This window comes from Coffea arabica, chromosome 9e (assembly GCF_036785885.1).
Source record: "Coffea arabica cultivar ET-39 chromosome 9e, Coffea Arabica ET-39 HiFi, whole genome shotgun sequence".
Taxonomy (NCBI): Eukaryota; Viridiplantae; Streptophyta; class Magnoliopsida; order Gentianales; family Rubiaceae; genus Coffea; species Coffea arabica.
In genome coordinates, this window is record NC_092327.1 from 30815079 (window position 1) to 30828082 (window position 13004).

Here is a 13004-nt window from a genome sequence, read left to right on the forward strand (position 1 = left end):
CCAGTGAATTACATCAAGTAGCTCAACATTTAGGACCGATTGGAGACCTTAAGGAGATGAAACCCAATGGCTATCTAGTAGAGGCATTAGTACATCTGTGGGATCCAGAATGTTCGGCCTTTAGGGTAGGCAATAAGCATATGACAGTGACACTTGAGGAAATAGCTGGCCTCTTCAATTTACCTTTGCATGGAACCGCCTTGATTTTCCCGTTCACTTCAGACAAGATAGAATTTTGCAAGATCATAGGATTGAAAGAGTCGGTATTGCGAGGGTCAGATCAGGGCGTCGCCGTGAACATTTTGTTTGAACATTTTGCACTACGAAACGGGTTCGAGAGATATAGGGAGGATTTTTCATTCACATCCAAGGATGTTTGGGAACGCAAAAGGCCAGTGGTGTATGGAATAGTTATGGTTGGAGTTTCTTTCTTCCCAAGAAGAGATCAGAAAATAGCTTTCAAGGTAGCAAAGGTTATACAAGACCTCTTTTCAGGAATCCGAAGTAAACAATGCACCATAATCCCGACTATCCTTGCGGACATTTTTCTAGCTTGTACCAACTGGCAGAAAGGGGAAAAGTTCTTTTATGGGGCTAATATAGTTTTGCATATCTAGGCCCTAGAATATTTTAAGAGACGAGCATCCGTTTCGAAAAGTTTGCCAGTAGTTGGGTACAACTGGGTAATCACGCATCATAAGCGAGTCAACGGAGAGGGTCTGCCGAACGATGCGGTTGAATGTATCGAATACTTGGAGATGCTGCCGGATCAAGACATTAGGTGGGTGTTAGATTGGACGATTTGCTTTAGGCCAATACTTCGCACTAAACTGTCAGATTCTGTTCTCCTACTGGGTACCCAAGGAATTACCGCATACACCTCGAAGAGGTTCCTCAGACAGTTAGGATGTACCCAAGGAGTGCCGCCTATGGTTGATGTGGGTAAACTTACCATCATTTTCAATAGAGGAATGTGCCCAAGCGAGCTCCCTATGAAAGACCAGATTATTGAGGCATGGGTGACGCTATCTGATGACGAGTATTTCAAATACGTCCCGAAACTCAAGCAAAAGGGTTTGACAACTCCACAGTACGAAAACTGGGTAAGAAGATCCGCTGCACAAGAAAAACAAGATAAACCAGCCGAGGAGGTGAAAAAGTTGAAAGCCATTATAGAAGCAAAGGATAAGGAAATTCTGCAGTTAAGTAAGTCTGTCGAAACGTACAAAGGGATAGCGGAGCAAAATAAGCAATTGTATGAAAATGAACGAGAAAAGCGTCAAGAGCTGAAAAGGAAATGCGGAGAATTGTATGACCAAGCTGAACATGTTAGAATTCCATATGCTAGAGAAACCAGGGACTCTGTATTAGATAGGCTCAGAAGTTTTGGCAATCTTGTACGGAATCGTCTTCGTGACATGATGTAATTATTGGCAAGTTTATCAATAAAAGCGATTTTTCTTTTGCACTCATATAGGATTGTTGTCAAAACAGGTTTGTGTCACGGGTCCCATTTTGAAGGTGTTGCATCACACTAGGCCTACCCTTGGCGCAAAAAGGGGTCCCCAATAGGACATGCATCCGAATTTTTTCCGGATATTTACTAACTCTTGTCTTTTTCTTTTTCTTTATTTTATTTTGTTTTGCAGGAAAAGCTAAGCCAGGGGTAAAATCTAAAAGCAAGCCATTTCGTATTTTCAGGTAATATTTAAACATAGTTTCTCGTCGAAACCCCATCATAACGCGATCCCGTAGTCGAGCTCAGAGGAGTCGTGTAAATATGAGTTCACAACCGGAACAATCGGATAGGTCTGTTACTACCGCTCAACCCGAGACCGCGAGTTTAGGTGTTCAGCTAACCGAAATGCTTACTAAGTTTGGTGAGATGGCTACCGAGATGGCGGCCCAAAGGAAATTGATTGACGAGCTAATTAGCAGCGGAGTTCAACCTGAACCCGTACCCGTCAGGCAGCCTGAGCAAGAGCCATTTGTCATACCTTCGACTCAAGCCACCGTTACTCCATCCTTCCCTATTCCACCCGAAGAAACTTTTACCTATCCCACCACAAATTTGCCATACACTTACCCTCCCAATCCTTCATTTTTGCCTACTCAAATGCGAGGTCCACAACCCCACGTCACTTCAAATATACCACTCGAGCCACATACCTTTTATCACACTACTGCTGAGCCATTCCTGCCAGACCATACTGTTCAAACCAAGCCAGAGATGGGCGAATCTTCTGCTCCCGTTGATATGAAGCTGCTCAAGCGTCTAGATCGTTTCGATGAGTTAATGAGGAAAAGTCAGGGGTTGAACAAGTAAGGAGTCCTGGATTACGATGAGTTTTGCCTTTTTCCAAATGTGCGGTTGCCTGAGGGGTTCAAAACCCCTAAATTTAACAAGTATGATGGAACGGAAAATCCCAAAACACACCTCTGACTGTTTGCCAACAAGTTGGGAAAGCCCGTAGACGATGAGAATCTGCCTCTAAGGTTGTTCCCGAAAAGTCTGGAGGGGGATGCGCTCGACTGGTACTCCAATCTGAAGCCCGAAGAAGTCAAGACTTGGCTCGACTTGTCCAATGCTTTTGTAAGGCAGTACGAGTATAACTGCGAGCTGGCTCCGACGCGAACCACGCTGGAAAGAACAAAAAGAAAACCCTCCGAGGATCACAAGACTTATGCCAAGAGGTGGAGGAAAATTGCTGCAAAATTCGAGCCACCAATGATTTAGGACGAAATCATACGCACTTTCATTAAATCACATGATCCGCCGTACTTTGAAGAAATTTTCCGCCTGATTGGATGCTCGTTCGCCGCCATTGTCAATAACCTTGAGGAGTACGATGACTTTGTGAGAGTTGGGAAGATCGTAAATGTCTCTGCCCTCAAATCCCAGTTGGATGCTTTACAAGGACAAGGGAGTAGTGGGAAAAAGTCATAATTTAAAAAGAAAGAGGGGGAAGCTATTTTTATATGGGATCAAAACCCTACACCAAGACCCAGATTTCAACATAAACCAACATATTCACCTTATCCCTACTATCCAAGTCCTTACCCTGTCTACAATACCAATATCTCGCACCCCCGATCTCGCCCAAACTACGCCAACCCGCCTACGGTTCCTTTTCAAGTATCTCAACCTAACTTTCAACAAACTCGTTCTCGACCTCCTTACCACCAAAGATTTTCCCCACCAAACAGACCCACCTACAACTACCCCCAACCTACTGAAACCTACAATCAAAATCGTGCTCGAACATTCACCAACCTTGGCAGGCCTTTGGATCAGTTGTATGAGCAATTAAAGGCTGTCGGTAAAATATGTGTGATTCCCCCTCCAACTTACCCGTATGGCGTGCCAGCTGGGTATAATTCACAGGCTACTTGTACTTATCATTCAGGAGCACCTGGTCACTCCACGGTCAATTGTCGACTCCTTAAACATAAGGTTCAAGACATGGTAGAAGCGGGGGAGATCGTAATTAGGAAAAGAGAAGAGCAAGGACCGAATGTGAACAAGAACCCCTTGCCGGAACATGCTGGTACTATTGGAGTTATTATGGATGATGAGGAATTCAAAGAGCTTGTCCGAAGCGTGTCAAATGAGACAGAAGTATTTGGGATAATGGACCAACCTTTTGTGATAGAGGAGGCATCGTATGAGGAAGACAAAAGGCCCTTCATTTTAGACCTAACTCTATCCGAAAGTGCGGCCTTAGAACCTGTGATAATTGAATTCCCAGAATAAGTGCCAGTTTTAACCTTACGACAAGCGCCGTGGAATTATAGTGAGCCCATTTTGCAATTCGTGGGTAAACAAATTTTGAAGGAATAAGTGTCTGCTGTTACGAGGTCAGGAAAGATTGCAAGTTCATCCACCGCCAATGCCCAAATCAAACTAAGCAACCATGAGCCGACTCCGAAACCCGCAGTGACCGAAAGAGAAGCATGGGATTTTCTCAAGAGGCTTAAGAGAAGCGAATACAATGTGGTTGAACAGCTGAACAAAATGCCTGCCCAAATTTCCATCTTAGACTTGCTTTTCTCCTCCGACTTGCACAGGGATGCGTTACTTGAAGTTTTGACTAAGGCTCGGATTCACAAGGATATTTCGGTTGACAATTTCTTGCACATAGTCGGAAATGTATTGACTGCTAAACAAATCACTTTTTCTGATGAAGAGCTGCCTGCGGAAGGAACTGGTCATAACAAAACCTTATATGTAGCTGTGAGGTGCAATGGAAAAATGTTGTCTAAAGTACTGATCGACAATGGGTCTGCCCTCAACATTTGTCCTTGGAGCACGTTGATGAAGTTGGGGTTGCAAGATGTTAAATTAAAACCCTCAGAGACCATAGTACGAGGATTCGATGGAGCCCAAAGGGAGTCCATAGGAGAAGTAAATTTGGTGGTCGAAATGGGGCCCGCTCAATTTCAGATAGTCTGCCAAGTCATGCACTTTCCTAGTGTCTATAATGTTTTACTCGGGCGACCGTGGATTCATAACTCAGGCGTTGTGCCGTCTTCCTTACATCAAGTATTGAAATTTGTGGTGAACGACCAGCTGATAACCATTTTTGCTGAAGAAGATTGCATTGTAATTGCCGATTTCGAGCTTGAGGAGGGTGGTAATCGAAATGCTTCTGTGTCTTCCTACCATACGACTGATATTGTCTCTGTGAGTTGGATAACAAGTGGGGATTCAAAAGACGAAAGGGTTTTGCCAGCGGCCAGTGTTATGATGGCCAAGGAGATGATTCGCGGAGGATATGAATTTGATAAGGGATTGGGACGCAATCTACAAGGCATTTTGAAGCCCGTGGAACTCATCGAAAAAAAGGACCTATTTGGTTTGGGATTCCGTCCGACTGCAAGAGATATACAAGAGATGAAAGCACGCAAAAGGGCAGGAAAAGAGGGCAAGCAAGGAGTTTTAGACATTCCGCCACTACGCTATACCTTCCCAAGGCCGGCTGAAGTCATTGCGTCTGAGTTTAGTCCAATTAACGAAGTGGAGACAAGCCTGACTCATTTGTTTGTGGGAGCAATATCCGAAAATGGCCCGTCAGATGATGCCAAATTCCCAGACATTCCCCAAGGAGCTATACACAATTGGACCGCCGAGTACTTTCCCGTGCGAAAGGAGTTTCGGTAAATCTACAGGGGGTTGTCGTTTACTAAAGTTCATGAAAACTTTTTCCTGCATATGTAAATAGTTCAATGAAAGCATTTTTTGCACTTATATTCTTAGCTTGTTTCCGCTTTGATTTGAAGTTTTATGAAAGTGCATAGTTTGTTTTGTCATGCCGTTCATTCATGTGTTCATTTGCTTATTGTCTCGAATTTCTTAATTCTTTCAGATGACCAAATATAAAATTATTTGACCCTTTGGATATCATTGTTTTGGAATCTGATGATGACAATCTCTATATCACTCACGACTTGAAAGTTACGGAATCCGAATTTCAAAGCGAGAGTGATAGTGAGGAAGTATTTGATTCTTTTTCAAAAGATCTCGAACAATATGAGGAGAAATCTAAACCGAACCTGGAAGAAACAGAAGTCGTTAACATTGGTACCGAGACTGAGGTTAAGGAGATACAAATCAACATTTATTTGAATAAAAAGTAGAAAGAGGAGATGATCGAATTTTTGTCTATGTTTCAAGATGTGTTTGCATGGTCTTATGACGATATGACTGGAATTTCGACTGATGTAGTGGTGCACAAATTACCCACAAACCCAGCTTTTTCACCAGTGAAGCAAAAACCCCGTAAATTCAAACCCGATATGAGCCTCAAAATAAAAGAGCAAATTGAAAAGCAGCTTAAGACCAATATTATCATTGTATCCCATTACCCTGTTTGGCTATCGAATCCAGTCCCTGTTCCAAAGAAAAATGGAGAAGTGCGAGTCTGTGTTGATTATAGGGACCTTAATAAGGCCAGCCCTAAAGATGATTTTCCTTTGCCCAATATCCATATCATTCTAGACAACACTGCCGGACACGAAATTGAATCTTTCTGTGATTGTTTTGCTGGATACCATCAGATCTTAATGGCTGAGGAGGATAGAGAAAAGACTGCTTTTATTACCCCTTGGGGCACCTTTTGTTATCGAGTAATGCCGTTTGGTTTAAAGAATGTCGGGGCTACTTATCAAAGGACTATGACTACTTTGTTTCATGATATGATCCACAAGGAGATGGAGGTCTACGTGGATGACATTATAATCAAATCCAAGAAAGCCGAGGACCATTTGATGGATTTAAGGAAATTGTTTGAAAGGTTGCGAAAGTACAATTTGAAGTTAAATCCTGCAAAGTGCGCCTTTGGAGCACCAGCTGGTAAATTGTTAGGTTTCATTGTCAGCAAGAAGGGCATAGAGATAGACCCGGTAAAAATCAAGGCAATTCGAGACATGCCAGTGCCGAAAACGCAGAAAGATGTGAAAAGTTTTTTAGGGAAGATTAATTTCATTGGAAGATTCATTGCTCAATTAACCGCGACGTGCGAGCCACTATTCAAGTTATTAAAAAAGAATGTGTCGTTGCATTGGAATGAGGAGTGCAACAAGCCTTTGACAAGATTAAAAATTATTTGCTGCAGCCTCCGGTCCTAGTGCCACCCAAACTGGGCCGGCCTTTGATCATGTACTTATCTGTGCTCGACGGAGCAGTAGGGTGTGTTCTGGGGCAGCACGATGACTCAAGAAGGAAAAAGCAAGCCATCTATTATCTTAGCAAGAAATTCACGCAGTATGAGGCTAATTATTCATTTATTGAGAAAAACTGCTGTGCTTTGGCCTGGGCAGCTCAAAAATTAAGGCACTACCTGCTAAGTCATACTACCTATCTCATCTCTGGTTCCGATCCTCTGAAATACCTCTTGGAGAGGCCGATGCCAACTGGACGTCTGGCCAAATGGCAGATGATTCTTTCAGAATTTGATATTTGTTTCACTTCGCAAAAGGCCATCAAGGGACAAGCTATAGCCGATCATTTGGCAGAAAATCCAAAGGACGATGATTATCAACCGCTCCATACCTATTTCCCTGATGAAAAAGTTTTATTTGTCGGTGCCGTAGAAGATATGAGCGAGCAGTGCCCTGAGTGGATATTGTTTTTCGATTGTGCAGCTAATTCTTATGGAGTCGGAATAGGAGCAGTCCTTGTATCTCCGAAGGAGAGGCATTACCCTGGAGCCGCTAAGTTGCAATTTGCTTGCACAAACAACATGGCCGAATATGAAACATGTATTTTTGGTTTTAAAATGGCTTTGGAAATGGAGGTTAAGGAGTTAATAGCTTTCAGTGATTCAGATTTACTTGTGCACCAAATGTTGAAGCAATGGGTAACCAAAGATTCAAAAATCCTGCCATACCACTGTAATTTGCTCAATTTGGCTAAACAATTTCAAAGCTTGGAATTCGGACATCTCCCGCGTGCCTGAAATGCATTTGCAGATGCCTTGGCCACTTTATCTTCCATGATACAATATCCGGACGAATTGGGAATCGAGCCTATCCGGATTCAACTCCAAGACAAGCCTGCTCATTGTTGGGCCGTAGACAATTCTTTTGGCAAAAGCCCTTGGTACAATGATATTAAGGAATTCATCAAAACCGGATCTTACCCTCCGGACGCTAGTACAAATGACAAGGGTTTCCTGCGCAGAATGGCCTCGAAGTTTTTCTTAAATGGAGAGGTATTATACAAAAGGACCTCAGATTTGAACCTCTTAAGGTGCATCGATGAAGATGAAGCTCAATACATGATGAAGGAGGTGCATAGCGGCGTCTGCGGATCTCACATGAATGGACATTTGTTGGCAAAGAAAATCATGAGAACCGGGTATTTCTGGCTTACAATGGAACGCGATTGCATAGATTTTGTCCAGAGATGTATTAAATGTCAACTGCATGGCGACGTCATACGCGCTCCTCCTACCGAGTTACATAGCATGATTGCTCCATGGCCCTGCTTAATGTGAGGTATGGATGTGATTGGCACAATTGACCCTCCTGCTTCAAATGGGTATCGATTTATATTGGTGGCAATTGAGTACTTCACCAAATGGGTCGAAGCGGAATCATTCAAGCACGTGACAAAGAAGGTGGTGGCGAATTTCTTAAGGGATCACATCATATGCCGATTTGGGGTGCCAGAAACATTAATTACAGACAATGCCAAGAATCTCAACAATGACATGGTGGACGGGCTATGCGAACAGTTCAAAATCAGACATCGCAACTCTGCCATCTATAGATCGCAGATGAACGGAGCCGTGGAAGCCGCAAACAAGAATTTGAAAAAGATCATTCGCAAAATGACTGAAAAGCATCGTGACTGGCATGAAAACCTCCCTTATGCACTAATGGCGTATCGGACTTCTATCCGAACATCAACTGGGGCAACACCCTACTCGCTCATGTATGGAATGGAAGCTGTGCTACCTGCCGAGGTCGAAATCCCTTCATTGCGTATCCTAATGGAGACTAAGTTGGAAGAAGCTAATTGGATAAAGCAGCGTCATGAACAACTATCTTTGATTGATGAAAAACAGCTTAATGCTATTTGTCACGGTCAATGTTACCAAAAACGCATGGCCCGGGCCTATAACAAGAAGGTCCATTTGCGTACGTTTAAGGCAGGTGACAAAGTGCTGAAGCGGATTTTGCCAGTGCAAGACGAGACCAAAGGCAAATTTGCTCCGAATTGGCAAGGGCCATTCATTGTTCAAAAGGTATTACCTGGCGGAGCACTCATTTTGGCAGAAATAGATGGACAAACATTTCCTCAACCTATCAACTCGGACATGTGCAAGAAATTCTTCATTTGATTATGCAAAACTTCTTTTAGAAATCCGTGCAAATGATGAAATGCAAGTCAGGCCATCTTCTTTCCCACTTAAAACATTCAATCCCTAGTCGTCCCTTTTGAGCTATCAGACTAATAACTTTCGTTTGGCAACCCCTGAGGATTGCAAACCTCACATTGGGGCAAATTTAGTTTCTAAAGAAAAATGCTAAAGTAAGGAAAATGCAATGAAAATGCAAAGAGAGAAAATCCAATCAAACTGGGGCAAAATTTTCCTCAGTTTTCGTTCAAAATTGGAGATGATTTCAAAATGATGCAATCTCAGGTTATTTCACACTTTTCATCAAAAAAAAAAATCTTTGCTTTCAAGCCTCAACTTTCTTGAAAAAACACCCCACCTGACCTCATTACAAAAGCCCAAAGTTCTGGCTTTCATCACTTGCTGTATTTCTATTAGGAAGTTCGCTAATTAACTGGCAAGTGATGTCCACAATGCCTTTGCCAAAACTTATAAGGGAAACGCATTTTACTGATGTCAGCGATCTTCAACTCACACTCCTGAGTCGATCATGGTCGAGATTTTTCATTGTTCCTTAGGTGAAAACCCGAAAGGGCACCTCAAAAAAAAAAAGAGAAAAAAAAGAGAAAAAAAAAAACAAACAAAAAGCAAAAAGGGTGGGGGCAACCTTGGTGAAAACCCGAAAGGGCGCCAAGGTAGGGTTCTGCAATGAGCGAGCACGAGGAGGAGCAGCTGGTGACTTGGTTCATTCGAATTTCTCTTCGTTTTGTAATACTTCTGTCAATATTGCACTCCGGGACAAAGATATCCAGAGATTCGAATGTGACATCTGTTGGCCAAAAGCTGTGTCTCACTTTGAATAGATATTCTTTTGCAAATACATTCTCATGAAGTTCATTTCTCCTCAATTATTAGTATTCATGACATTTTCATGGGTTTAAGCATGATTGATCGTGTTTGCATCCTTTTGCATATTCATCCCTGCCTGATATGTGAATTTATTTTACATACATCAATTTTTCTAATCATCAAGTTTTAATAAATGACAATCCCCATGGTTTGTGCAAAAGTATACGTCGGATTCAGTCATCTTTTGGAAATGGTCATGATTCAACGGGGCCCGGTACACAGATCTCATAATATGGCTAAAGGCATTCTTGGTCAGTCTGAGAAGAATCAGAAAGTCTTTGAAGTAATAAATCCAACTAAATCAGATACCACAGCCGAAGTTGACAAAGGCATCAAAAGACTCATGTTTACACGATTCTCAAAGGGAACCGGGTCAAATGATGGTGGCAATTTCCTTATCCTTTCTCTTTGCAGAAAATTTCATGCATGGAGGAAAACGATCACACCTCATACTGAAGTCGGTATCGGAAAGATTTCCACTGAACAAAGGTAGATCAGAAAAGCTGCAAGCAGGTTTGAGCAAAGACACAACAAAACGGTAAGCATACTGGATTTTTTCCGTTTAAATTTCCTGTTTCGGGTCAGTCCCGATTTTAAATTCTTGTTTCGGGTCAGTCCCGATTTTAAATTTCCTGTTTCGGGTCAGTCCCGATTTTAAATTTCTGTCTCGGGTCAGTCCCGATTTAAATTTCCTGTTTCGGGTCAGTCCTGATTTTAAATTTCTGTCTCGGGTCAGTCCAGATTTTAAATTTCCTATTTCGAGTCAGGAATTTAAAATCGGGACTGACCCGATTTTAAATTTCTTATTTCGCGTCAGTCCCGATTTTAAATTTCTGTCTCGGGTCAGTCCCGATTTTAAATTTCTATCTCGGGTCAGTCCCGTTTTAAATTTCTGTTCGGGTCAATCCCGTTTAAATTTCCTGTTCGGGTTAGTCCCGTTTAAATTTTCAGTTTGGGTCGGTCCGTTTTTTATTTCTCGTTCGAGTCAGTCTCATCAAAAGGGGTCAGTCCTCATTTCAAAAACGGCAGTCGTTCGACTAGTTTGCAGGTAAGTATTTGGTGTCTTTTTCTTTGTCTCAAGTTTTTCCAAAACTCAGACAAAGAGAGGCAAACTGTAGACACCAAATTTTTAAATAATTTTTTATCCTAATTTTATTTTTGTTTTAGTAATAATTCTTATCTATTTTTTTTATTTTTGTTAATTTCATGATTTTAGTTTTAGACTTTTAGTATTTTTAGATTATTATTATCTGTTACTTTTATTTTGTATTTGTTTTCACCCTTTTTAGCTATTTATTTTTTATTGTAAGACTTTTTAGCATAAAATTTGCCAAGAAGAGAAAATTATTCATAAAAAATATGTTTTATTTCTTTTTATTGTTTATTAATTGGAAAAAAAAGAAAGAAAAAAAAAGGAAAAATCATTAATCCAACACAGGAAAAATCTTAGCTTTTTGTTTATCTTTTGTTACTAATTTTGTACATTTTATTTAAGTTTGTTTAAATTGTTATTTTTGTATTATTGTTGTTTAATTAAGTGATTAAAAAAAAAGGGAAAAGTCCACGTTTTGGTTTCGGCTGCAGCAGAAAGGATTTGCAGCTGCATTTCTCGGCTATTTTTGCCTGGGGTTGGCTCCGTTCGATGGTCATAGTACAAACCATCTGGCTTCATCCAAACCATCGTTGATAGGGTTCAGTTTTTGGTTCCCATATAAAAGCAAAAGAGAGACGGCAAGAAACAGGGGGAGGTTTTATGACGGCTGGGTTGAGAGAAAATTGAAAAAAAACCAGGAAGAAACCGAGAGAAGAGAGGATCTGGGGGGAGTTGTGAACGGCTAGAACGATCTGAGAAAGAGTTTGGACGGCTAGGAAGAAAGAGACCAGAGAGAGGGGCGGCGGAAAAATCTGGTGAAAGAGGAAGTGAGTGTATGACGGCTGAGGGTGAAAAGAAAAGGAACTAGAGAGCTGGGTTTTGAAAAAAGAAAAGGGAGGGAGCTTGTGACGACTGAAAATCTGGAGGGAAAAGAAAAAGCTAGAGGGAAAAAGGGATGACGGAGATAGAGTGAGGAAGAGAGGGTGACGGCTGAACAAACCAGAGGAGAGGAAGAGCTTCAGGTGAAGGAAACGAGAGAGGAATCTGGTGTCATTTGGGACCGTTGTCGCTTACCGGATTCAACCACCGTTGTTGCTGTCGAATTTTCACCAGAAATAGCACTGTAAGCTTCTCTTTTTACCTTTTACCTTTTTCTTATAGATAGCTTCCAAATCATGGATTTTGTTTGGGGTTTTGACGGCTGGTATTGATGATTCTCTTATGAGTGTGGTTTTGTGTCGTATGCTAAGATCTTTGGACTAAAAATTTGGCCGCAATCAGACTGAACCTTTCGGCCCGTTGCAATCTTTTGTAGTTTCTTTCCCTTCGTTTGCTGAGATAACAGTTTGTATAATATTTTGTTTGATATTTGATTGAAAGGTTATAGTTTTCTCCAATTTGGTGAACGAAAGGCTATATCTTGGGTCTTTATTTGCATGACTTGAGCATGTTTAAGATCCGTAGAGCTGTATTGAGGGGGTTGTAGCAGCAGTGTGGAATTTCTTTTGGGTTGCTGAAGTTGAAGTGTTTTGACGTTCTTGCTGTTGCTTATTGTTCGAATGTGATTTCATGAACATGTTTGCTATCAAAGCTGTTGTTTTCATGTATAAAATTAAAAAGGATGAATGGCTGTAATATGGTGAATCCATTGTAGAAGTAGATTGTTTGCATTAAAAGGGAAAAACTTCAGTTGCCTTAAATGAAGTCTCGGCTGAGTCTATGTTCATGTCCAGATGATCAATTGCTGTCTTTTCTCTATTTTTGGGTCAGTTACTGAATCAGTTAATGGGTCAAGGTTTCAATTGCTTCGTGGGAATACGTTTCGGCCGAGTAAAAGTGGCATGAACATATGTCGTGGTTGATTTTTTTTCTTGCTGCATTTTGTTGTTCTCGGTTAGGAATGGTTAGGGGGTAGGCAACCATGTTGGATCAATACTAAGTTTGATGGTTGAAGATGTGTGATTTTGGCATTTCAATGGCTTGAATTGGAGCATGCGAAATTGCAGTAGAAAATTGCAGCAAACTTCTTTTTGTTTTGCTTGTTGAGTGTTGTGAATTGTGTGAAGGGTTTGATTCGCATGTTGCTGGAGGTGTTTGATGTTCGAACCATAGTTGATTTACTTACTCCTACATCAGATGTCATGAGGTTATGTCGCAAG

General features: G+C 41.4%; 1 protein-coding gene across 1 annotated transcript; it reads left to right on the forward strand.

The window, feature by feature from the left end:
* The first annotated feature begins 2230 nt into the window (after positions 1–2230).
* LOC140014667 (uncharacterized) lies at positions 2231–5161 on the forward strand. The gene is made up of 3 exons (XM_072065751.1): positions 2231–2322; positions 3283–3713; positions 3864–5161. Exons 1-3 carry the CDS (start codon positions 2231–2233, stop codon positions 5159–5161), a joined length of 1821 nt encoding a protein of 606 aa, XP_071921852.1.
* The last annotated feature ends 7843 nt before the right edge of the window (positions 5162–13004 follow it).

Excerpts from the sequence above, each read along its gene's own strand:
- LOC140014667 (XM_072065751.1), top strand. The coding sequence starts at position 2,231 with ATGGGCGAATCTTCTGCTCCCGTTGATATGAAGCTGCTCAAGCGTCTA. Across the intron at positions 2,323-3,282 it reads AAAAGTCAGGGGTTGAACAA|GCCTTTGGATCAGTTGTATG; the intron begins GTAAGGAGTCCT and ends CAACCTTGGCAG. Across the intron at positions 3,714-3,863 it reads AGACCTAACTCTATCCGAAA|GAAAGATTGCAAGTTCATCC; the intron begins GTGCGGCCTTAG and ends TTACGAGGTCAG.